General features: G+C 37.0%; 1 protein-coding gene across 4 annotated transcripts in view; it reads right to left on the bottom strand.

Moving 5' to 3' along the window:
- UGGT2 (UDP-glucose glycoprotein glucosyltransferase 2) overlaps positions 1 to 26,531 on the bottom strand; it is a 212,494-nt gene that overhangs the window by 48,033 nt on the left and 137,930 nt on the right. For all 4 annotated transcript variants that reach the window (XM_079137705.1, XM_079137704.1, XM_079137707.1 and 1 more), the window contains 8 exons: positions 19,731 to 19,816; positions 15,301 to 15,385; positions 12,052 to 12,134; positions 9,874 to 9,969; positions 8,185 to 8,269; positions 3,699 to 3,881; positions 1,991 to 2,151; positions 1,250 to 1,364 (listed from right to left, as the gene is read on the bottom strand). In XM_079137705.1, coding sequence (XP_078993831.1) covers positions 1,250 to 1,364; positions 1,991 to 2,151; positions 3,699 to 3,881; positions 8,185 to 8,269; positions 9,874 to 9,969; positions 12,052 to 12,134; positions 15,301 to 15,385; positions 19,731 to 19,816 — 894 coding nt within the window. The remainder of the gene's footprint in view (positions 1 to 1,249; positions 1,365 to 1,990; positions 2,152 to 3,698; positions 3,882 to 8,184; positions 8,270 to 9,873; positions 9,970 to 12,051; positions 12,135 to 15,300; positions 15,386 to 19,730; positions 19,817 to 26,531) is intronic.

Consider the following 26,531-nt stretch of genomic DNA (forward strand, 5'->3'; position numbering starts at 1 on the left):
CACTGGATTATTGGTGGGAATGAAAGGGAAACTGCACCAGAATAAGGGCAATGGTTCCCCAAATACGGTACTGCAAAGTTAGGAGAACAGAGTTCATGGAAAACTTGAAAAATCAGGCCTTTCTCTAGTACAGACAGGTAATAGCAAATTCACAAGCTTTCAATTATATGTTAAGACTAAGCATTCCATATAAATTATCTACTGGTAAAATTACTAAAAATTACAAAAATCGTGGTATTGAAAATCTAAATTTGGCATGTTATTGGAGTTTACCAAGGACCTTAAATCAGTTTCCACTAACTAGCAGTACTGAAAACATCCCATTTTCTATGTGCTCTCATATGTATTCCAAATTCTCCTAATTTTCAAGAATGATTTAAATTAGTCCCTTACCAGGGTGGTCTTGAATAAGTCATTAATATTCTAATCTAAATTTTCATTTACTAGATTTTTAAACAACGTGCCTAAGCTTTCTACATTATCTGGACCCTTTGCCCTCATGGTGTACTCCTCTCATCCTAATTTTATTTCAGTTGTACTGGCCTCCTTGCTGTTCCTCAAACATGTAAGATCTACTCCCACCTTGGGAATTTTGCACTAGGTATTCCCTCTGTGTAGAATCCTCACAGACATCTGTATGGTCAGTTTTATGCTCCCATCTGAAATCCACTTAAATGTCACCTTCATAGGGACACATGGGTGCCCAATACAATTGCAAACCCCAAATCTTATTCACCGTTCTGAACTATCATGATTTCCTATTTTATTTTTTCTTCTGGAATACTGATTACCTTTAAATATTGTTTTTCTAAAAAATTATCTTCCAATTAGAATGAATTAGAATGAATTCCAAATAGAATGAATGAATAGAATTAAAGCACCATGAATGCAAGAATCTTTTTGTTTTCTGTTGTTTCAGGCCTTAGTAGAATGTCTTGCACTTAGAAGGTATGCAACAGATGCTTGCTAAATGAATGAGTGAATATGTATGGTTTAGTAAAAATAAGGGAAAACAGTGGGGATTATGAGCTACAGGATCTTTTGCTTCTGCTTAAATTGTCTAAAATGTTTCAGATGCAATAATGAAGAATTTCATGGAGAGTTTCAAATGAAAACTTGTGTAAGTAGAGATATTCACAAAAAGGGCAGAGGTTTGAGAAACAGAAAATATGATTATGAAGTCTGCATTCAGGGAACTGAAACAGTCTATATATATGTATTAAAACATGTTTGTTAACATTTTACTTACCTGATCTAGGTTTGAAAGGCTGTTTGGATCTTGGCTGAGAGCTTGATACTGACCCCTGAGTCTGTCACCTGCTGCAATTCTCCTGAATTTCTTGAGATCCACTACGTATAAGGCACTGCAAAAGTGAATACTTCTTGATAGCCTATGTTGCTAATGTAGTTGCACTTTCCCCAGTGAATGTCTATGGTGATGCTATTAACTACAGACATCCTATGATCTAATAATAATAAGTCCTTTCACAAAGTTGCTCTCAATACCTAACATTGCTTCCATGGAATATGAAGTTTGTTACAATTCTGATAAGACCTATGTTCTAGAGTTACCTCAAAGTTTTTCAAGTTGTCATGAAATTCATGGCCCTACAAAAAAGTACCAGCTTTGAAGATAGTGCAGTCATTTTATTACTTGGTAAACCAAGCTTAAATCTGCTGCAGTGGTTATGAGCATTATACTTGAGCCCTATTACTGGAGTTAAACTGGCTCAACCATGTACTAGCAAGGTTAGCCTGGCAAGTTATACAAATGCTGAATGCTATAGTTTCCAAATATATAAAATGGAGATAATAACTGTTACAAAGGCTGTCAAAGACTTTATGAGTTAACGTATGTAAAGACACCGATCAGTGCCTGGCATGTAATAAGCACTATGTAACTGGCTATCATTATCATAATTCCTAGGAAAAGTGAATACTGTAATTCAATACATCATTTATTTTAATTTTCTTATTTAAATTTTATTACCTGATATGGTATTTCCTTCTCACAAGATGTGATGCCCAGTATCCTGTTTTCCAGAAACGATATCCATCCATGTCAGTGCGGCTATCACAGAATGGAGTGTACCCGTAAGGAGCGCCACCCAGATCAAAATCTCGGAGTTCTTTTAGGTCATGTCTCACTATCTAAATAATTAAAATAAAAAGTAAAATAATATATGCCCTTCATGGGTTTGTCAAATCTCACCCTAGGTTAGGTATAGAGAGAGCTACATTTTCCTCATGTTGCTTTCTCTTGGTGTGAATTTACTGTCTTGTCCTTACATATTAAAGGAAACCTGAAATTAACATTCTCGGTCTATATAACAGTGGTCTTGCCAGTAAGAGTACTGTATCATTTTTTAAAAAACATATTTTTTAGTTGTCGATGGATCTTTTATGTTTATTTATTTATATGTGGTGGTGAGGATAGAACCTAGGGCCTCATATATGCCAGGCAAGTGCTTTACCACTGAGCCACAACCAGCCCCTGTTATATCATTTCTAAGTGAGTTTTTTTAACATAAGTCATATTTTGGGAAGGATTAAATATTATACAAGTACAGAGTCCTCAGTTTCTTAATGTGTGGATTAATATTTCAAAATAATTTTATGATAAATGTCATATGCTGAAAAACAATTTGAATCAAAGAAAAATCTGATTATTCTGCATGGCTTTAAAGATAATGTTAGTAGGTTTTGTTTTATTTTACTTTATGTTAGGGAAGGTAGGAGAAAAAACTGTATCAGCTAATGTTTAGAAATGCTACTTCATCACCTATACTTGCCTGTTTTTTGTTTTTATTACAATGGTTCATATTTATCAACTTGGAAAACAGTATAATAGAGTATAAGTAACTTCTAATATAGAACCTGAAAATATATCTGTTTTCTAAGTATATGAATCCTAATTCATATACATAAACATAAAAGTAACATTTGTTACATTTACATGTACATATTACTGTTATTAGAAATTCTGTAGGTTTTTCAAAAATTTTTTTCAATTAATGATTACAAAGGCAATGCAAGGAGTAAAGGGAAAAGTCATAATTTTTAGATATAAATTTTGAAAGTTGAGAACCTTAATGGGGGGTGCAAATTTAAGGCATTACTTTCATTAAGCTGTAGAGTGATAAGGATTTGGTTACTAGTTGAATGTCAATGCTGAAGATGGAAAAATGACAGGATGGTTGTCATTGCTGTTAACTTCTCCAGCAAGAAGAAATAGTTAATTTAAAAATTTCAGCTCATATTTGCAAAAATTCATATAATTACTCTTATGATTCATATATTTATTTTTATTCCCAGACTTAAAAAACTACTACCGACATAAAACTGTTATGCCTAAAATAATAAGTGTTACTCTTGCAATTCCTTGAATTTTCACCTGGAATTCTTTCCTTTTGTTTTTCAATTAAAGGCACTTTGCTGATACATTAGGGTGGATACAATACCTTTATTTTATTTTTATGTGATGCTGAGGACTGAACCCAGGGCCTCACACATGCTAGGTGAGTGCTCTACCACTGAGCCACAACCCCAGCTCAATACATTACAATCTTGACTTACATATTTATGTAGCATGGCAACAAAGACAATAAACATGAGCAACATAAATTAACCCCTTATATTCATGCAGAAGTGTAAAAGAAATTTGATTACTACTAAAAAACAATAATTAATCTTATTACCTGGTCAGCATCGACAAATATGATTTTGTCTACTGCTAGTGGAAAAAGTACATCAAGGAAAAGAATTTTGTAACCCCAAATAATTCGTTGTTTTTCAGTCTGTTGATGAAGCCAATGGGGCCACTTATATTGGACCAGTTCATACTGGAATCCATACTCCATAGCCATGTGAGGGATTATCTCCTAAAAACATACACACAAAATCATATAGTTGAAGAAGAGAAAGTAGTTCAGTTCTATACAAAAGCAAACTTGAAAATGTCTAAATATTACTTCTATAAATTATATCTGTGCTAGTCATAATTCTATGGGAAGTGTCTCCCAAAAGTCCATGTGTGGAAATCCTGGTTGCTAGTCTGTGGTACTATTCAGAAGTGGTGAAACCTTTAGGAGGTAGTACCTAGGAAGTTAGGTCATTGGGGGGGTGTTCTTGAAGGGGATACTGGGACCTGAGTGGCTCCTCGTTGTTTCCCAGCTGACATAATGAAAAGGTGTCATCAACCACATGCTCTCCTATGCTGTACAGTGCTACCACAGGCTCAAATCAACAGGTCCAAAGAACTGTGGACTGAAACCTCCAGGTCTGCGAGCTGAAATAAATCTCCCAAGTTGGTTATCCCAGGTGTTACAGTTTAATAGGAAGCTGAGCAACACCAACTATTGATGACAAATATGAAAACGGTGACAAGTATATAAAATTATATACTGCCATGAAAGTAAGGGGACTAGGTTAACTAGTCTATTTATTAAGCAAGAGAAATGTTTTTATACTTTTACTACTCATGTTTGGAGATAACTTGACTTCAGAAAGAAAAGCCTTTGATCTTAGAATACCCATGTATCACAGAGTTTAGGAATATGCTAACACACTGGTTGATCAGAAAAATGACGAAACAAAAGGCACAAAATGATTCATAAATTGATAAATTAGATCCTCTACAGGAGTTTCATGTTTGAGATTTATGACTGATTCAAGAATTAAACATACACGATAGTTACCATAGTCTGAATATTTGATACCTGATTCAGTATATTCTCACATATTAGCAGCACACCTCTGTGTCAGCTAACAACCGGGATATGTTCTGAGAAATGTGTCATTAGATGATTTTTGTCACTGCAGCTTCACAGGGTTGCTTACATATACCTAGATGGTATAGTCCATTGTTCCTAAGCCTTCAAACCTGCAGTCTGCTGCTGTAAAAGCAACTAAAAATCATAAGCATTTTATATAAACAGAAAAGGTACCGTAAACTATGGAATAGAGGATAAAAAATTGGACAACCTCTATAGGGTACCTACCATGAATGGGGCTTGCAGGACTGGAAGTTGTTCTGGGTGAGTCAGTGAAATGAGTGTGAGGGAATGGAAGGGCCTAGAACACTACGGAGGCTTTATAAACACTATACTTGGGCTTTATGAAATTCATACAAATTTTTTCTTTCTTTGATAATGAATTAGCCTTATCTTACTGAAACAGTTTTAATTCATAAACTTTAAAAGTCTTTTTCTATTTTTTACACTTTATTTTTCTACTTTTTAAACTGCTTTGTTAAAAACTAAGACAAAACACATTAGCCTGAACATGAAATGGAGCGGTCCTCTCCTATGAGAACAATGTCTGTTTCTGGATAATAAATATAATTGTTTATTATCATTATGCAGCTTTATGTACTATACATAACTGTGTGGCAGCACAGTTGGTTTGTTAATATCAGCATCGTCACAACATGTGAGTAATGTGTTGTGCCATGACATTACCATGCTTTGAGGTCACTAGGCTATTGAAAATTTTCTGCTCTATTATAATTATATGAGACCACCATTATACGTGTGGTCTGTTGTTTAATGGAAACACTATGAAGCATATGGGTGCACCTTATTCCCTGTTTAGCCCAGAAGTAGCTAATGAAATTTTGGTTCAGTTTCATTCAAGAGGATAAAAACAGAGGGAAGATGGTAATGGTGTAGGAAAAGGTAGGCTAGCAAATTTAAAATCCGCTTTTTCTCCTTTAATTTTTATCCATAAAGAGTTTTTGGTTATATGAATAAGTTTTTTCCTCTGTTTTTGCAAGAACAAAATAAATAATGTAAGGATCAAATTTTTTTTTTTTTTTTTTTTTTTTTTTTACTTTGTAAAGATTGATTTTTATCTGTGAATTGAAATGTTAAAACTGTGTCTAGAATAGCTGCTGGGAGTCACTGATTTAGTTTAAAAATAAAACATTAAGAAAAATTAGAAAGAAAACTTTGTTCTTTCTTCAGCAACTATGCACAAACATACTGCATACAAATGATGTGCCCGGCACTGTTGTAGTCCTGAGGATATAGTAGTGAACACAACCACAAATGATAGCCCTGGAGACACTTATGTTTTAGAGGCAGCAGGTACAAAATAAATGAAATTATTTATTGAGTTACCTACAGAAGATAGTGCTATGGAGGAAAAAAGAGGAAGGAAAATAAAGTGATTAGGTAAGAGGGAATTAGAGTTGGCATAGTGCAATCAAAGAAAGGATTATAGCACAGGAAGTGTACTTTTAGCAAAGATGTGAAGGAAGAGAGGAGGGGTGACTTTCCAGATTGGAAGGCATGGATCCAGAGTGCTGGCAACTTCTGCATCTGGCTGCTGGAGACACAGGTATTTCAACCCAGTTCAGGAAAGCTGTGTATTTGCGGTTTGTGTACCTTTATGTGTACATGTTGTATTTCACTAAAAAGTTTTCTTTTTTTTTTTTTGTCAGTATTGGGGACCGAACCCAGGGCCTTGTGCTTACAAGGCAAGTACTCTACCAACTAAGCTATCTCTCCAGTCCTACTAAGAAGTTTTCAAAAGAAAAAAATTCAACAGAAAGAAACAAATTACAGAAGAAGAAAAATATTTATTTCAAATAGGGTAATTCTTGTGGCTATGGAGAAATGGCATATGAATTTTTAAATTCACAATCAGCACTATTTTTCTAATGAGTAATATAATTTTCTGCTAAGACAATGTTTAGGTTGTATTATCTCAGTTTATGTAGTCACTTAGCAACCATGCAGTGTTTGGTTACATTAACATGTTAAATGTTGAGTAACAAAACAGTGTAACTCTTTTTCAGAGTTGGTTTTTTTTCTTGGTCTATTATCAGATGAGCACAGGATGCTCTGTTAGTGGTAGGAGACAGAAATGCTGTTCCATAGGGTTAAGCACCTGGCCTTTGAGGTCACAATGCTTGGATTCAAATCTCAGCTATGTTCCTAGTAAGTGATTTCAGGCCTGTGCTATCAAGGACACACACACAGAGCTGTGATTCTTTGCTCTGACTCCCATAAGATAACCTCCACCTATGGAATGAACTGCCTCATAAAAATGTCTTTCTCTGGGGACCTTAGGCCACACCAGAAAATCAATGCTAACTAACACCTTGGGCCACAAGTCATCAGTACATCCTCTGCAGAGGCAAGAGCTTAGGTCGCCCAAGCATGCTGTCAGCTGGGTCTACATGGTTGACACCCAATAAAAATGCCAGATATCAGAGTCTAAGTGAGCATCCCTGGTTGGCAATATTCCATGAGCGCTGTCACACCGTTGCTAGGAGAAATAAGTCCTGTATGTGCAACCGCACTGGGAGAGGACAGCAGGGAGACTATATGGATTCTACTCTCTGCACCTCTTCCTTACTGATTTTTGGGCACACTTCTGGGGTAATAAACTGAGTATAATTGTTTTTCTGATTTGTGAGAGTCCTAGGGAATTATGGAACGTAAGGGTAGTCTTAGGTACCTCCCAACTGTGCAGGCTTGGTTTTTTTACCACGTGGGACTGTTATGAAGAACAACTGAATAATGCAGGTTAAGCTCCTAGTAACCTGTGATTAGGGAGGACAGAGTACTTTGCAGTACAAGTATGTGGCAGAGTAAAGGGTAACAGATGTTGATAGCCTGAGATTGTGGTGTCCACACTACGGCAGCAATTAATGAACTGTATGAAGACAGTTCTCAGTATTATAAAACTATTTTCTAGAGTACGATTTTTCTTTTTCTGGTACTACTACTATTCCTGTCTATCTTTGTAAAAATATGACAAAATCCAATTTTCTTAATTAAAAATCTTAATTTATCTTCTATTGCAATTTTATTTATATATTCATTATCATGAAAAGCAACTAATCATTTTGATCTTTTTTTTTTTTTTTTGCGGTGCTGGGGATCAAACTCAGGGACTTGTGCTTGCAACGCAAGAACTCTACCGACTGAGCTATCTCCCCAGCCCCATCATTTTGATCTTGACTTGCTTAAACATACTTCCCTGCTGTCATTTTTCTTTGAACATGGCTCTAAATAAGAATTTCATGAAAGTTTTCTTCAGTTAGATATAAACACATTTTAAAATTCATTAAAAATTGTTATTTGAGTAAATATACATTTCAAAGGCTCATTCTAAAAAAGGAAATGTTATATGAACTTATTTTTAGACACTCTATGAAATGAGTAATGTACTTACTTTAAATGTTGGTGAGAGATAATTTTTTAGGAACCAAAATTTCACTGGTGTTTTGGTGTTACGTAAAACAGAAAGCATCATAATTCTGTATAAAAAATATTAAACCCAATATAATAAGTTAACCTTAATAGGAGTCCATCCTTACTTTTAAAAAAGCTTTTAAATATTTAAAGACACGAATCTGTAGTTTTCCACTATGAATTGTGGAGACTCAAACTGAAATATCTTCAAAGATTATTATGTCTGATCAAATTTATGCTATGTAAAGGTAGAAATCTATATGTTTGGCAGAGACAAAACTGGTTATGTTTCTTCTAGCTGACAAAGAAGCGAGTCTGAAATGGCCTTATCTAGCTGAGCTAGAGCCTAACTATGGTTCTACTGTTGAATTAGGATCAGGTCTGCAAACCTTGAAATGACATGTCTACACTGATAAATTCACTGCACAGGCCACTCTTTTGCTATCCTAGATCCCGCTTTCTTTTTCCCCTCCCATCCTCTTTTCACTCTACCCATCATGTACCCTCCTACAACAGCAGGACACCCTCCCTCCATCCCACCAACCTGCTGGGGACTGAACTCAGGAGTGCTCTACTGCTGAGTACATCCCCAGACATTTTTTTAAAATTTATATTTTGAGAAAGAATCTCAAGTTGCCCAGGTTGGCTTGAACTAGTGATCCTTCTGCCTCAGCCTCCTGAGTTGCTGGGATTACAGGTCTACTGCCACCATGTCTCACTTGCAGTTCTGTCTCCATGGCTTATGGTGAAGATTCATCCAAGTCTGAGAGAGTAACTTGAGGGAATTTGTCCCCATTTGGGAGTTCATGGTGTTTCTGACTGGCTTCTACCACCTTCTTCCTCTCTTGCCCTATGGCCAAAGGTGTGGCCCCTACTTTCTTGTTCTGAGTTTCCTAGCCTCACTTTTTATCTAGGCCCAACATTCTTCAAACGGAAATTTTCAGAGATGCCCAGGGAAAAGAAAGGCAAGAAAAGACGGAGGAGAGCAGCGGAGACCTCAGCCCCGATAAGCCTGCAGTCTTCTTGGAGCCTCAGGGTTCCACTGGCTCCTCCCTGGGCCTGATCCTCTTGCTTCTATCCTAGACCTCTTAATGGAGAAGGTACGAATATACTTAAAGATCCATGTTAAAATATCAACACTACAATTCAAACTTTTCTGAGGCATCATGATCCTTCTACAGAAACAGTTAAAAAAAAATCCCCTTGTACTTTGTAAATGTGTTTTCCTTTTCCCACCTCCCTCTTCTTTTTAAAACAGGAAAATTCACTGTACATATTTTTTCCCCTATCACATCTTGTTATAAATTATATATTTTCTAGCATTAAAGAAAGTGATTACTCCAAAACAAATCAAACATATGAAATTTTACTGTATTTAAATAATATACTTACCTCATAATTGTTAACTTAAAATAAAGCAAGGCACAGAGCAGTATACAGTTTGTTACTATTTGGGTAAAAGGTTAAGAAAAGGAAAAAAAAATATTTGCTTACCTATAGTATATATTTGGAAGGATATAAAAATACTATTGGTTTTCTGTATGAAAAGGAAATTAAGTATCAGGAAACAAAAGATGGGAAAGTTTTCTCCTGCCTGTACATTCCTTTATTCTTAACTGAACTGAGCCATGTATTACTTTTTCAAAATATTAGATAAAATTATACTTACCTTAGAAAGCGTTCATACAAATGTCCAGAAGCAACTGAAAAAATGTTTAGAACATCTTTTTCCTTTTTGGTATCTTTATGCAACCTTCTTGTGAAACTTGGAATAAAAATAGTAATTAAGTTTCTTAATATATATTTGTAAAATTTACATGCCTAAGTACTACATTTGATAAACAATAAATATTTGAAGGCTTTCAAAATAGTTATTAACTTTAAGCAAACATTTATCAGGACAATTAATGAATTATTTATGAACATGTGACAGTATCACTTGAAGTTTTATGAGCTTTTATTTATAACAGATTGTATTATACTATCTCTAAGTTAATAAGGTAATGTCTTTGAATCATTGTGATTGCAGAAGCTGTTTTGAAAACCAGTGATGGGTTATAGCCTGCTATGGCCATATCCAGTCTTTTGAAACTTTAAGAGCAGGCTAATGATGAGGGAATGAATAAAATGCAGAAGTAACTATGGAACATCCAGGATTTATGTGGTAATAGAGTAGGTCTATGAGCGTTGCTAACAAGGCTTCCCCATGCTAAAATGTTATTTTAAATATTCCTATAACTTGGAGCTCCTCTGATTAGGTATGTTCTCCAACCACACAGGCTACAAAGATCTACGTTTCCTGGGTACCCTAACAGAGAGGCTAGGGAGCTGTGTCCACTCAATGGCTTACATCCCAGAGCTTAATTAGGATCACCTGTCATTCTATTACTTTTTGGATCCAGACAAGCCCTATATCATTTTTATATATATAAAAATGATTGACTCTTACTTGGGGTAGTCATATTGTATAAATATATTGTATATAATTTTTATTTTTCTTATATAAAATTTATATTTAACTAATAATCATTTATATAAACATGTTTAGAATAACTAAAATTTGGAAAATTCAACAACTTACAATCATCCTGGTAGATGGTTTGCCAAGTACAAATTGTTTTATCAAAAGTATTCTTTAATTTTTTTTTTTTTTTTTTTTTTTTTTTTGGTATTTGGGTTAGAACTCAGGCCCTCACACATGATAGGTTAAGTACTCTACCACTGAGCTATGGCCCCTGCCCTCAACTCTTTTTTTTTTTTTTTTTTTTTTTTTTTTTGTGGTGCTGGGGATTGAACCCAGGGCCTTGTTCTTGCAATACAAGCACTCTACCAACTGAGCTATCTCCCCAGCCCTCAACTCTTTTATTGTAATCCTCCAAGTAAGAAAACAATGGAATTATGGAAGAATAACATGATTCTTCTTACGGAACAAGTCAATTACAGGAAAGGATAGCTAAAATGGGCAAAGTTCAAAATTGACTGGTATAACAGAATCTATTTAGGTTGATGAGTCTACTTGGCCTGAAGTTTGTACTTCTTATCTTTGATAAATGCTTTACTATCGTAATTCAAAATAAGTTCAAATCATTAAAACGTATTTTCCAAGTTCTCTCTATAGCAGATAGCTTTTGATTTTACCAGTCTAACACCTGTTCCCCTTGCAGTACAATGATTTGGTTTTTGGGGGGGAATCATTTCTCTTCCAACTTCATTCTAAGAAGGTTAGGAGGGACAGGCCTTACCACTGGCTCTAGAGATAGGCATGTGACCCAGGTGAGGTCACTGGAGTTATGGTGGTTAGTTCAGTTTGGGACCACTAAGTCAACCTTGGAACTTTTGCTGGTATTATTTGGAAAGTGGTAAAGAAATAGTAAAAACCAAGATGGAGAAACTTCCAGACCATATCACCTTAATGACTAAAGCGAGGCCTACTTACTGGGTTCTACAAGAGCCAATACTTTCCTCTTTTGAATAAAAATGTAAAGTATATATTCCACATTATATTCAATGTTGTAGCTAAGCCAAGCTACTTTCTGTTCTTTGAGAAACATATCTAGTTTTTTTGCCTTCATGTAATCAGGTACCTACAGTCTATCTCCAACTTTTGAATCCTACTTTTCCTTTAGAGCAGATCTTCGCTATACACCCCCACAAGAAGTCTTTCTTGAGGTTCCCTGTAATTGGATATATCCTTTTTCTCCTTTGGTTTGTACAGTACATACTTTAAGCTGTCCCTAGTTTCTCCTTGAGGAAAGGATCTGTGCACTTGGATTTTTACCATATGCAGGATTTCCACATAGTTGACTCTATTAATCTAGTTATATATTAGACTATTCATACTAAATACCTTTTAATGGAGTCCCACATTCCTTTTTTCTCATGCTTATCAAAAAGGATATCTTCGTTAATTTTGTCCGGTTTTTTTTGTACCTAGATAACATTGGAAAGAAAAATTTTAGACTTAAACGTTATAAAGGTTAGTTAAACAGAGTCAGGATCCGGGAGATATCCAAAGCACAAGGTTATAAATTAAGTCTAGTCTTCAACTATCAATTCAGCCTCTTGTTTTTCATTTTTTTTTGTTACTTCTATGCCATTAAATAACGTGTTTACACCTGGGTTTGCTCATTTATCAACTTTACACATTATTTGGTAGTTATTTCTGTGTGCAGAGAATTGAGACATCATTTACTCTTGTGCTTATGGATGAGCAGTTCACATTAGTCTTCCTTCTCTTCTTTGTCTGGAAGTTTTGGTAGTTATATCTTCATCTAGTTCTTCTAATGAGAATTTCTGTAACTTTAAACAATACTTATTTATTTATTCCAGCAACATCAACAGTTTCTCTTGCATCCTTTTCATAAGGATACTAATATTTCTACCCTTTGCCTCTATCTCCCAACTGATAATAGTTAAACCTTTACTTTTGAATTTTGCAAATGTAGGTAACACATTTGTTAGGCAAACGTAACTGCATCCTTGGCATTTTGTTATGGTGATTCTAAGACTTACAAGTTAGTAAACAGTATTCAGTGCTCGCCTTGACAAAGTAAATACTACCCACAAAGCAGTCTGAAAAGCTAAGTGAAAATCCTATTTTCTTTGTACAGTTAAAATGAGACAACTGTTCTACTCATAGGAGACTTGCTATTTCAAATGAATTCTTCTTCCTTATATTCCACCAATGGAGAGCATTTTTTTTTTGCCTTGGAATGTTATCTTTTCTTGTGTAATTACATACATGTCTCCTTCCCATACCTCTAACACTTTGCAGTTTATTACTCTTGCTATCTATCTGAAATTCCTGTCTTGAAGAAATTTTTCTTGGAGTTCACAATTAACTGTTTCTTACTAGATGCTGTTTTCATTGGTTTACAGGTTATGTGCACCTTTTCCTGAACTACCTGTCCTCTTTCCTAGTCCTCATCTTCACTGTGCTGACAAATACCTTCAAGAAGGGATGTGAGAAGTTTTCCTAAATCTTTACACTTCAGAAAATGTTTCATATTTGATTAAGAATTTGGCTAGATGCAGTAACGTAGATTCAAAATAAATTTTCTCAGAACGTTAAAGGCTTTGTTTTGCTATATTTTGTCACTAATTTTGCAAATTCTAAGACTGACACTGTGTATTTATTGTGGTGACCTGCTTTTTCTTAGCTCTTAGGATTTCTAAGTCATTTTCTCTTATCCTACTTGGTAATTTGTGTTCTCTTTTGACATGAACATGTGTTTTCTCTTCTTTGCTATAAGATACTCTCTTTCCTTCATTTTATCTGTTCTTTCTGGAATTCCTCTTAGTGGGTTATTGGTGTTTAGGGCTAATCCTTTAAGTTGCCTTTTCCTGCCTTATTGCTGTAATTCTGAGAGTCAGAGAGTTAGAAGAACAAACTATTACTAGAAAACATCTCAAGAACATAGGTATAGTTAAGGTGTAGACTATTTTTAACTGATATTTTTCAACGACTCAAATATTCTTAGCCATTTATTGCTTCAAATACTACCTATATTCATTCTTTTCACTATCTTCTGGAATTCCATTTAAACTAATTTGATTCATTCAACAAATACTCATGAAGTACTTTACAAAGCTAAACTGTCTTATCCTAACAGTTTTAATAAGGTAAGTTCTATTTTAAAACCCATTTTGTAAATGAGCAAAACGAGACAGAAGAGGTTAAGTAATCTGTCTACGGTCAGACAGCTGCTGAGTGGCACAGCCAGTATCATACCCACTCCTGCTATCTTAAACTTTCTCACTGTATTCACTGCATCTTTTATGCTCTCTGTTGTATTTTCCTTTGTTCCTGTTCCTATTGCATTTGGGATACTTGCTATCCATCTTTGCACTTGCTAATTCTCACTGCAGGCATGTAAAAGTCAACCACTGAATGCTAAATTTTGGTGCTGCATTGTGCTGGTTTCTACTTTTAAAAAATCTGATATGCACTTTTTATAGTTTTCCATTTCCTGAAGTTATTTTCAAGCATTTTTAATGTCTTTAAATAAAATAAGCAAAGTTATTTCAGAGTCTGTGTCAACAAATATAAAGTCTGGAATCTTGATGTCTGATTTCTGTTGCTTCTCCTGGTTTTGTGTGTTTGCATATCTTTGGCCATGTGTTGCCCTCTACATCTGGAAAATTTGATTTGCAGTTTAGGTTGTTTTAATCTTATTCCAGAGATATGAATGTTTCTGCCAGGTGTCTGTACATGCTATCAATCTGGAACTATTTTATACCAACTCAAGATTAAGAGTTCCCTGGATTATTTTGTTGATACAAACTTGGACTAAAAAATTACATGATAATTTACTGTTTTGTCCTTACCCTGAAGATATGACAGTTTATCATAGCAGGGGGGTCTTCTAAAAAAATCACCTGCTTTACATGGGTCCCAGGTTTTAATTTTTGTTCCTATAACCCAGCAAATTAAATCAAAATGACAGTTCAAGTGTGACAGGACAAATGTTCCCAGGGAGTAGCTGCTTTCTTGGACCAAGAGAAGCTTCTGTGCTTAAATTTTCTAGGTTCTCAACTTCTCTTTCATTTTATTTCCTTCTGCCCTTACTATTTGATTATTGTTAGATCCTAAAGTACTTTTCAGATTTAAACATTTATCTAACATTTTTACTAGCCTTAAGTAGAAAGTTTGGTTTATTTAAAAGAATTATACCAGCCAACACTGAATATTCCCCTTGTAATAAAGGCAATAAAAGAAAAAAAAATGAACATTTTTAAAAAGTAAAGAAAAATATTCTTTTTCTCTCTTTGAGGAAAGAGACATCACCTTTTCTTTTTAGGACTAATTTTTCAACCTGTGTTCCTGATCTTAGCTCTAGAATATAATCTGTAACATTATCTGGCTATAGGTAAGGCAACTACAGTAACACAGGATAACCAAAAAAAGAACGTTATTCCTTCTTTCTTCAAGCTGTTTTCCCTTCATGACATTAATCTTCCTTCCTTTCGATGCAAGAGTTTCAACATAACATTTTAGGCAGTATAATTGGAACATTCTTTGTAGAATGAAAATGAAGAAAAAATATTCATGTTAATATTAAGAATAAAGCCTGTAAAAAGCTTCAGCCTCACACACCTGTACTTCCAGTATCTTGCTCTTGAAGCTATTTAATACAACAATGACATCTCCAATGTCTGGTTCAGAGTCAGTTCCTCTATGCCTAAAATCAGAAAGGTGTTAAACACTGATGTTCATAATTTAAGACTATACATACAATCACGATGACACAAAAAATTCATTTTGCCATAAATGTGTGGTATTACTTATGTGTATATCATTTACTGTGTCTATACTCAGTTAATAAGATACACAGTATATTTAAAAAAATCATCCAGTAATGTTTAATATAAATTTAAACTGCACAAAAATAGCTGATTAAATTTAATACTGAGTATCACTTGGAAAGTTTAAACTACTGCTTTCCTTGCTGTTGTACAACAAGGCTATGACAAAATTCAAAACTTTAAAATTTGATATGTTACAACGACAATTAAAATTTGAAACATTTTTGTGGGGCTAGAGTTGTGGCTCAGTGGTAGAGCACTTGCTTGGCATGTGTGACGTCCTGGGTTCAATAGTCAACACTGTGTGCGTGCGTGCGTGTGTGTGTGTATGTACGCGTGCGTATGTATTATATATATGTTGTATATGCAATAAAATATTCATTGACAACTAAAATATTTTTTAAAAATATGAAACATTTTCTAGACTTAAAGTAAGTTTTTAATATATTAAGTGAATTCTACATTGTCAGTTTTTCAATATCCACTAAACATTTTCAAATGCCAAAATTTGAAGGGCATTGTAAAACATACAAGACTGAATATGTATCTGATGTTACGGTTTGGATATCAGGTGTCCCCCAAAAGCTCCTATTAATGCAGGAATATTTAGAGGTTTGAACGAGCTGACTAGGAAACTATGGCTAGAAGGACTGCTCTTTGCTGTGGTTCCTTCCCCTTTATCTCTCTCTGCTTCCTGACCCTACTATGAGTTCAGCTGGGTCCTTCTCCCATGATGTGCTGCCTCACCTTGGGCCCAGAGGAAGGGAGTAAACCATCTATGAACTGAGACCTCTGAAACCTTGATCCCCAAATAAACATTTTCTCCTCTAAGCTGTTCTTGTCAGGTATTTGGTCAGTGATGCAAAGACTCACAAAACAGATGTCTGTTTGTATCACCTTATTGTTTTTATTTTATATTATGTATATTGCAGATCATTCTTTAATTTTCAAAATTGCTTGAATGATTGAGTATGAAGTTATGCTTAAATACTTTTGATATTTTTACTGTGTACTCAAACATTCTGTTGTAGAAACTATTTACAACTTCATTAAATTTTAGCAAAGGGAAGAAAACAAATCAAATTAGTAGATGCTTTTTAATTCAACCCCACTCTACCAGGTGGCAGAGGTAATAGTGATGATCAATGACACTATTAATGTTTTTGGAAAGAATTTATTTGTGGAAATGTGGTTAATACCAAGGTAAGGTAGGAAACTTCCTTATACTGCAGGAGTCAGAAAATTGAACATTTTTTTGGTGGCTGGCTGTAGACTTTTTTGCAGCTATGGTTCTGGTTGACAGATTCTACTACCAGATAGCGTCTGGACCTGAGAAGTGAGTGAAGCTATGTGCTAATGCTTGGCTAGTTTCTTTGGACCAGCACAGTCATGGTTACATGAGATCTTCTACATCAGTGTTCCAGTGTCAAATGCATAGCTTTCTGGGTACTGTCAGACAGCTGAGAGCAGCTTCTTGCTTTTTCACTTTTGGAATCTTAGGAGAGGACTTTCTCTTTGGTTACTTCCTCAACTCTGTACTATAGAACATTTCTGCAAGCCAGCCCTCCTGAAGAACTTACTCCCTTTCAATTCTTCCTAACACAATGTAAAAGCATCAGTTCCTTTTGCTAAATTCTCAGATAATATGGGAAATCAACCATCTGCTATGATTTGAATGCTTGCCCCTCTAAAACTCATGTTCAAACTTAATTGCCATTATGATGGATTATTAAATGATAAGACCCTGAGAGCAAATTATATTCCATGCTTTTGTGATTATGTCAAAAACTATCCTAATGTTATATATAACTAAAAAGAATATTACCAAAAAAAAAAAAAAAAAAAGAAAGAAAGAAAGAAAAGAAAAGAAAAAGAAACCAAAATCTATTTTGAAAAAAGGTAAGACCCATAGGAATTTGGCTGTGAGGAGGGCTCCACCCTTGTGGAGGGTTTGGTGCCATTTTAAAGGTGAGTGTGGCCCTCTCTTGTACTGTCGCCTTGTGCCTTCTGTCATGGGATGACACAGCAAGAAGGTTCTTGCCAGAGGCTGGTCCCTTGATCATGGACTTTCTAGCCTCCGGAACTATGAGAAAATAAATTTCCATCCTTGAAATAAAATAATGTACAAGCAACCATCACAGTTTTACAGGTAGTTTTTATTTTATACTTTTATTTGTGGACTTTATAATTTATAATATCCTAAAATTGACAATTAAAAATTATATATTTTTACTATGCTTATTTTGAAACACAAACATCATGAAATGGCTAAATTGAGCAAATTCACATAGACATTGTTTCAAATATTTTTCTGTGATAAAAACTTTTTAAAAAACTTTAGGTATATATGACAGTAGAATGTATTTTGACATATAATACATACACAGAGTATAACTTCCCATTCTTGTGGTTGCACGTGATGTGGTTACACTGGTCGTGTCTTCATATATGAATACAGGAAAGTTATGTTCCACTCATCCTACTGTCTTTCCCCATTCCCATCCCCCTCCCCTACCTCCCTGTCTAAGCCTGTGAACCTCCAACCCACCCACCCCTACCCCACTGAGAGTCAGCATCTGCAGGAAAAAAGCTCTTAAAAATCTACTCTTGAGATTTTCAAGAATATAATACACTGTTATTAACTACAGTGACCATGGTGTACAACAGAGCTCTTGTTTCATTTCTCCTAAATGAAATTTCAGGTAAACCAATACCTCCCCAACTCCATCCCTTCACCACCCCACCCTCACCCCTGGTGGTCACAATCCTACACTTGGTTTCTATAATTTAACCTTTTTAGGTATCACATATAAAATGAGATCATGCAGTATATGGCTTTCCATGCATGGTTTATTTCAATTAACATGTTCCCCAGGTTCATCTACAATGCCACAAATGGCAGAATTTCCTTCTCGTGAGGCATTGTTCCTTTAGTGATGTTACAATTCCCTGACTGTTGATGATCCTTGTGGCTCTATGTTGGTGTCAGCACACTTGAGGAAGTTTAAGGACTTATTCCAGTATTTGCAGACTGGTTTTCTCTGAGAGCCCTCTGTCAGTAAGCCTTCTGTGTAGGCCTGAGTGGTGTGATCTATAGGAGGGAGGATGTGGAACCTGAATCTGCAGGGTCTAGCCTAATGCCTGAGTTCACAGGGGCTGACCTGGTCCTGGGTTAGGGTTGGTAAGTGGGTCTATAGGACATACCTGCCACCTGAGTCCACGAGGATGGGCTTAGAGCCGGCGTATATAGGGCGATCCTTAAAGTTTGAGTCCAAGTGGGCCTGGGTCTTGGAGTCTACAGGGGCTGCTTAGAAACTTGAGTCTACAAGGGTCAACAGTTGGTGGGGGCCAGTCAGACACTGGAGTTTAGTGGGGTGGGCCTAGATCCTAGGTTCACTGGAGCCTGGGTCATGAGGTCCAGCAAGATGCTGGAACAGATGTAGAGCCTGTATCCATGGGAGGCCTGAATCCTGGAACTATGGGAGCTGCCCAGGCTCTGGGCTCATCATGAAGCTGGAAAAGCAGAGGTTGGGTTGGCCTGGTGCTAGGGCCTAGGAGCTCTGAACTCTAGGGGCTAGCCTGGCCCTAGGATGGACCTAGATACTCAAATCTGTGGGAGCTGGCCCAGAGTATTGGGGTAGGCCTAACGGTGGAGCAGGCCTGGAAACTGAGTCCATCAGGCAGGTCTAGAGCCTGGGGTTATGGAATCTTGCATGAAACCAGGTCCTGGAGGATCAGTTTGTGGGTATTGGCTGGGAGTCTAGGGCTGTAATGGCTTTGAGGCCTGCTTAGTGCTGGGTGTTACTAGAGTGGGCCTGGGTTTTGAATCCAAGACAAAGTTCAGTGTTCGCTTTCTTCTCTCTCTGGTAAAGGATCTATCTCTCTCTAGGCTATGCTAGCAGGAGTTGGAAGAAGGTGCTGAAGATAAACAAAACTGGTCTTGTTACTCTCTTCAATGCATTTTTCCTTATTTCTGTGCTACAATCAGGTGCTATAGTATCTTACCTGATTTCCTTAGTTTTTATACAGGGATTTTTGTACATGAACAGTTGTTCAAATTCTATAGGATAGATAAGTCCCAGTAAATCATATTCTGCCATCTTGCTGATAATTGGACTTAGACCAATCTTAACATTTTAATTGCTGTTTTGATGATATTGGTTATATTGCACTAAACAATTATCCACACATAAAAATTTTAAAGAGGTTAATATAACTCACCCAACTATTTGATAAATATCTTCTGATTTTCCTTGGCGTAATTTCAGTATCCAAGCACCTGGGTTTGCTTTTAATTGAAAATAGCCCTTTTAAGATGAGAAAAAAAAATCACTGACTCACATAATGAAGTACATCCAATTATTCATAAAAGGCTATAAATAAATTATTCAAGGAAGCATTTACTAACTGTGGAAATTCTACAAATTCTACAAATGAGTAGAATTTGAAAAAATTCTACAAATGAGTTCCAAGAAAGGATATTTTACAATAATCTTGACAAGCGTGTTCTGGGGAGCTGGCAAGATGATGGATTAGGCACCAGTCTGGCACACACCTGGGTCTCCCCAGTTCTTCTACCTGGTCCACCACTTTGCCCACTAGGCCCACAACTTCTCAGCCAGCCCACAGCCTGGCCTGCCGGGTTACCATTCTGCCACTAGGCCTACCCAGCCAGCCCACAGATTCACTGCTGGCCCACAGAGACCACAGCTGGGCCCTGACTGGCACCTGGGCCTGCCAGACATAATCAGCTGCTTCACCACTGGCCAAGCCAGTGGCTCTGCCACCCAGGCCACAGCCCAGCCCCCCTACTACAATCTCCCAAGAAGGGAAATTGGGAAGACTTAAACCCGAACCTTCAACTCAGTCACCAACACAATAAAAAGGACTCACAGCCCACGGCCCATACTCTTACACTGGGTTCATACAACAAGAAGAAATGAAAACTAGGTGGGCACAGATAGCAAACACATATGCTCACTGACTATTCTGTCCACCATAGTGGAAATAACTCCTTAATTTCCTAACTTTTCACCAAGTTTTTTCACTTTTTTTTGTTTTTTGGCTGTTGATTTGTTTTGTTTTGCTTTTTGGTTTTAGTTTTCTGTTTTGGTTTTTGTTTTATGTGAATGTGTACTGATAGATTCAAAGACACTTATACATATTTGTTTCTCTCCCCTCATTTCTAACCTGGTTTTTCTTTCTTTCTTTTTTTTGAAGATGTTATTTTCCCATGCTCTGTTTTTTAAGGGTTAGGGTTTTTGACTAGCATATTTTGAATTTGTAGTCTTTGCCACTCTTTATCTCCCTTGTCTCCCTTTCTCTTTTTTTCTATTGCTGAAGGCCAAATTCCATTCTCTTTCATTCTCTATATTTCTAACTTCTACTTTTTCTTTCCCTTTTTCCTCATTAACAATATATCCTAAGTTACTGCTGCCTCTGCCCTCTTCACCCTTTGAAATTGCAAACACTTTTCTACCATCCTATCTCTTCTTCTTTCCTCATACTCAACTCTATCCTTAACACCTCTTAATTATTAGTTGATATATAACATCTGCCTCTACTATCAATGCCACAGCAGTAATTAATATGGCAAAGCCATAGACAACACCTATTGTTTGATCTTATGCCAGACATAATTCATGATTATTTACTACTGATGGAAATTGCTGATCCTAATATTTCTGTGTATTCTATCAATTAACACTGTAGATATCAAAATTAGGAACTAAGTACTTAGTCTACTACTATGTATTGTTTGCAGAGATTATCGCTATCATTGGGCTCTCCCCCAATCTGTGAGGTACTAGTAACATAGAGTGAGGGACACTATAAACTTGTAAGGTAGAAACTCTACAGCTTCAGATCCATCCAGATAGATGGGCAGACAAACAGTATGAAAAGTCAAGGGAACAAACTGTCTCAACACAGAACACCTCAACAACAGACTCCACTGACACCACAGCAGAGGAAATGTCACATAGATTCTGAAAGCTCATGGTTACACTGATTGATGAGGTAAAAGATGACCTAAGAAATGAAATCAGAGAGAAAAATACAAGAAGAAGAATCAGTTGGAAATTCTCAAAATGAAGAATCAATAAACCAATTTTAAATTCACTGGAAATCATAACCAGCAAACTAGACAGAGTTTCAGGCAATGAAGACAAAATATATAATCTTGAGAATAAAGTTAACCACAAAGAAAAGCTGTTAAAAGACCATGAACAGAAACTGCACAAAATATGGGATGACATGAAAAGACCAAATCTAAGATTTATCGTGATAGATGAAGGTTCAGAGATATAAACCAAGGAATGTACCATTTTTTCAATGAAATAATATCTTAAAATTTCACAAACCTTAAGAATGAAATGGAAAATCTAATACAGGAGGAATACAGAACCCCAAATATACAAAATTACAACAAACCCACATCAAGATACATTATTATGAAAATGCCTAACATACAATTAGAAAAAGAATTTTACAGGTTGCCATGTACATGCAAAAAAAAAAAAAAAAAAAAAAAAAACACGTCATGTTTACAGAGCTGATTTGTCAGACCCTCAAAGCTAGGAGGTCTTACAATATTATAGACCAAGTTCTGAAAGAAAATGGATACCAACCAAGAATACTATACCCAGCAAAATTAAGCTTCAAAATTGACAATGAAATAAAAATCTGCTGTGATAAACAAAAGTTAAAAGAATTCACAATTAGAAAGCCTGCACTACAAAACATATTCAATAAAATATTTTATGAAGAAGAAATGAAAAATAAAGGTGAAAATCAGTAAAGGGAAGAACTACTCTAGAATAGTTAATCAAAGGAGAAATTAATTCAAATTAAAACCCAGAAATAACTTAAGATAATAGGGAATAAAAATTATCTCTCAATAATAACACTGGGAGGTTTTCAAGATGGCGGCCTAGAGGGTGGCTGCATTTCATGTTGCTCCAGGACTCAGGATTCAAAAGAGGAGATATTGAGACACTTGGGACCAACTCAAAGCAGCCAGGTGACTCTCACCCGTTGGGAAGGCGTCCCGGATGGGACGGTGGTCCTGGAACGCAGGAAACTTTGTGAAGTAGAGCTGCCGGCGAGACACCCCTCCCCCCGCTGGAGCAGTGAACTCAGACAACTGGGAGCGCCGTAAAGGAGGCCGCTCGGCACAGCGCTGGGACTCAGAGCAACCACTGGGGCTCCAGCGGCTGACCAGGGGAGAAGTGGCGAGGAGAGCTGTGTGGACTCAGGACACCGGGGCCTGTCCTGAGGAGGAGGAGGAGGAGCGTGGTCGCTTGGATTCGGAGTGACTGCACCAGAGCTACAGGTGGTTGCCAGGGGAGAAGCTCCACGGCGAGCTGTTTGGACTCAGACCACTTCTGAACACTGGGGCCTGCCCGGAGGACTAGGAGGAGGAGGAGGAGGAGCGCGGCGGGTCGTTTGGACTCGCAGTGACTGCATTAGCGCTCCAGGCAGCTGCTCAGAGGAGAAGGCGAGTGGTGAGTTGTTTGGACTCAATGTGACAGCTCCTGAACACAGGGGGGCTGCCAGGAGGAGAAGCGTGGTGGGTCGCTTGGTCTTGAGTGGCCGCACCAGAGCTCCGGGCGGTTGCCCAGAGGACCCGTGCAGCGGGTCACGTGGATTCAGAGCCACTCAAAAGCGACCGCTCCTGAACACCCGGGGGGTTATCTGGAGAAGGAGGAGGAACGGGAGGGTCACCTCGACTCGGAGTGATTGATTGCCCAGGGCTACGGGTGGTTGGTGGGAGGTGGAGGCACGCAGTGAATTTCTTGGACTCCTAGTGACCTCACCGGAATACTGGGCGGCTGTCTGGAGGAAGAAGCGTGTGGCGGGTCTCTGGGACTCAGAGCGATTGTACGGGGCCCCAGGTGGCTGCTCAGAGGAGGGGCCGCATAGTCAGGCAATTAGGTGCAGAGCAGGGTCCTAGGATCTAGGAGGGTTCTTGGTGGAAGAGCCGCACAGAGACAGGCTTAGGGCGGAGCGAAGGTTCCAGGCCTGCGGGCAGATTCTCTGAGGAGGGGCAGACTAAGGAGATTCATCTGCGAAGGGTGAGGCTCCCAGGCCCAGGAGGTAGGGCCGGGCCCCTGGGAACTTTGCAGAGGAAGGCAGCCCAGCCAAGGCGGAACCTCTAGGAGGGAACTGACCAGCGAGACCTCCCCACCGGGTGAGTCTTCCCTGCCGGGTGAGGTTTCCCCACAAGGACGGTAAAACCAGAGACTCAGGCCCAAACAGGCCTTGCCTCAGCCCGCAGCCTAGGTCCCCTTTGGATGACCATTGGTCAACAAGTGGAGGCACCTCTGCCCACTAGCAGGGATTATACCCCACCTGAGGGCCACCACTCCTAGAGAGGCAGCATCCTTGTGGAGCACCGCATTATCAACTTCCTCCAAGACTTCAGCCTACTGAAGGCTAAGGGGGGATATATATAGAAATCTTCAGGGACATTGTAAGTCAATAGAGGAAATCTGTAATATCTCAGCGGTCCACTGATACCTGAACAATATGAGAAAACAAGGAAAGAAAATGCTGCAAACAAATCTAGATGTTACATCAATAAAACCCAATGACAGCATGGCAGAAGAAATGACAGAAAAGGAGTTCAGAATGTACATAATTAAAATGATCAGGGAAGCAAACGATGAGATGAAAGAGCAAATGCACGCACTGAATGATGAGATGAAAGAGCAAATGCATGCACTGAATGATGAGATGAAAGAGCAAATGCAGGCATTGAATGATCACACCAATCGACAGTTAAAAGAGCAAATACAGGAAGCAAAAGATCATTTCAATAAAGAGTTAGAGATATTGAAAAAAAACCAAACATAAATCCTTGAAATGAAGGAAACAATGAACCAAATTAAGAACTCCATAGAAAGCATATCCAGTAGGATAGAACACCTGGAAGACAGAACCTCAGACATTGAAGACAAAACATTTAACCTTGAAAACAAAGTTGAACAAACAGAGAAGATGGTAAGAAATCATGAACAGAATCTACAAGAATTATGGGATATCATGAAAAGGCCAAATTTAAGAATTATTGGGATTGAGGAAGGCCTAGAGAAACAAACCAAAGGAATGAACAATCTATTCAATGAAATAATATCAGAAATTTCCCAAATCTGAAGAATGAAATGGAAAATCAAGTTCAAGAGGCTTATAGGACTCCAAATACACAAAATTACAACAGACCCACACCAAGGCACATTATAATGAAAATACCTAACATACAAAATAAAGACAGAATTTTAAAGGCTGTGAGAGAAAAGAACCAAATTACATTCAGGGGGAAACCAATACGGATATCAGCAGACTTTTCAATCCAGACCCTAAAAGCTAGAAGGGCCTGGAACAACATTTTTCAAGCCCTGAAAGAAAATGGATGCCAACCAAGAATCTTATACCCAGCAAAACTTACCTTCAAATTTGACGATGAAATAAAATCCTTCCATGATAAACAAAAGCTAAAAGAATTCACAAAAAGAAAGCCAGCATTACAGAACATTCTCAGCAAAATATTCCATGAGGAAGAGATGAAAAACAAAGAAGCAAATCAGCAAAGGGAGGAAGTATCCTAAAGGAATAGTCAAATAAAGGAGGAACCAAGTTGTGTCAAACAAATAAATAAATAAAATTTAAAAAATGAACCAAATGACCGGGAAACCAAATCATATCTCAAAAATAACCCTGAATGTTAATGGCCTGAATTCATCAATCAAAAGACATAGACTGGCAGATTGGATTAAAAAGAAAGATCCAACAATATGTTGCCTACAAGAGACTCACCTCATAGAAAAAGATACCCATAGACTAAAGGTGAAAGGATGGGGAAAAACATACCATGCACATGGACTCAGCAAAAAAGCTGGAGTATCCATCCTCATTTCCGATAATGTGGACTTCAAGCCAAAGTTAGTCAGAAGGGATAAAGAAGGTCATTTCATACTGCTTAAGGGAAGCATAAATCAGCAAGATATAACAATCAAACATCTATGCCCCAAACAGTGGCTCATCTATGTATGTCAAACAAATCCTTCTCAATTTCAGAAACCAAATAGACCATAACACAATAATACTAGGTGATTTTAACACGCCTCTCACCACTGGACAGATCTTCCAGACAAAAATTGAACAAAGAAACCACAGATCTCAATAACACAATCAATAATTTAGACTTAACGGACATTTATAGAATATACCATCCAACCAAGAGCGAATACACTTTCTTCTCAGCAGCACATGGATCCTTCTCTAAAATAGACCATATATTATGCCACAAAGCTAATGTTAGCAAATACAAGAAGATAGAGACACTAGCATGTATTCTATCAGATCATAATGGATTGAAGTTAGAAATAAATGAAAGAGTAAAACACAGAAACTATTTCAACATCTGGAGATTAAACAATATGCTATTATATGATGAATGGATAACAGAAGATATTAGGAAGGAAATTAAAAAATTCTTAGAGGTAAATGAGAACAAAGAAACATCATATCAAAATCTCTGGGACACTATGAAAGCAGTACTTAGAGGGAAATTTATTTCATGGAGCGCATTTAATAAAAGAAGTAAAACTCAACAAATAAACGACCTAACGCTACAGCTCAAAGCCCTAGAAAAAGAAGAACAGAGCAGCACCAAAAGTAGTAGAAGACAGGAAATAGTTAAACTCAGAGCTGAAATCAATGAAATTGAAACAAAAGAAACAATACAAAAAATTGACAAAATAAATAGTTGGTTCTTCGAAAAAATAAACAAAATTGATAAACCTTTAGCCACACTAACAAAGAGAAGACGAGAGAAAACCCAAATCACTAAAATTCGGAATGAACAAGGAAATATCACAACAGACAGGATTGAAATACAAAACACAATTAGAAGCTATTTTGAAAATCTATACTCCAACAAAATAGAAAATTTCGAAGACATCAACAGGTTTCTAGAGACATGAATTGCCTAAACTGAACGAGGAGGACATATACAATTTA

This window comes from Sciurus vulgaris (genome assembly GCF_902686455.1).
Source record: "Sciurus vulgaris genome assembly, chromosome: 4".
Classification (NCBI taxonomy): Eukaryota; Metazoa; Chordata; class Mammalia; order Rodentia; family Sciuridae; genus Sciurus; species Sciurus vulgaris.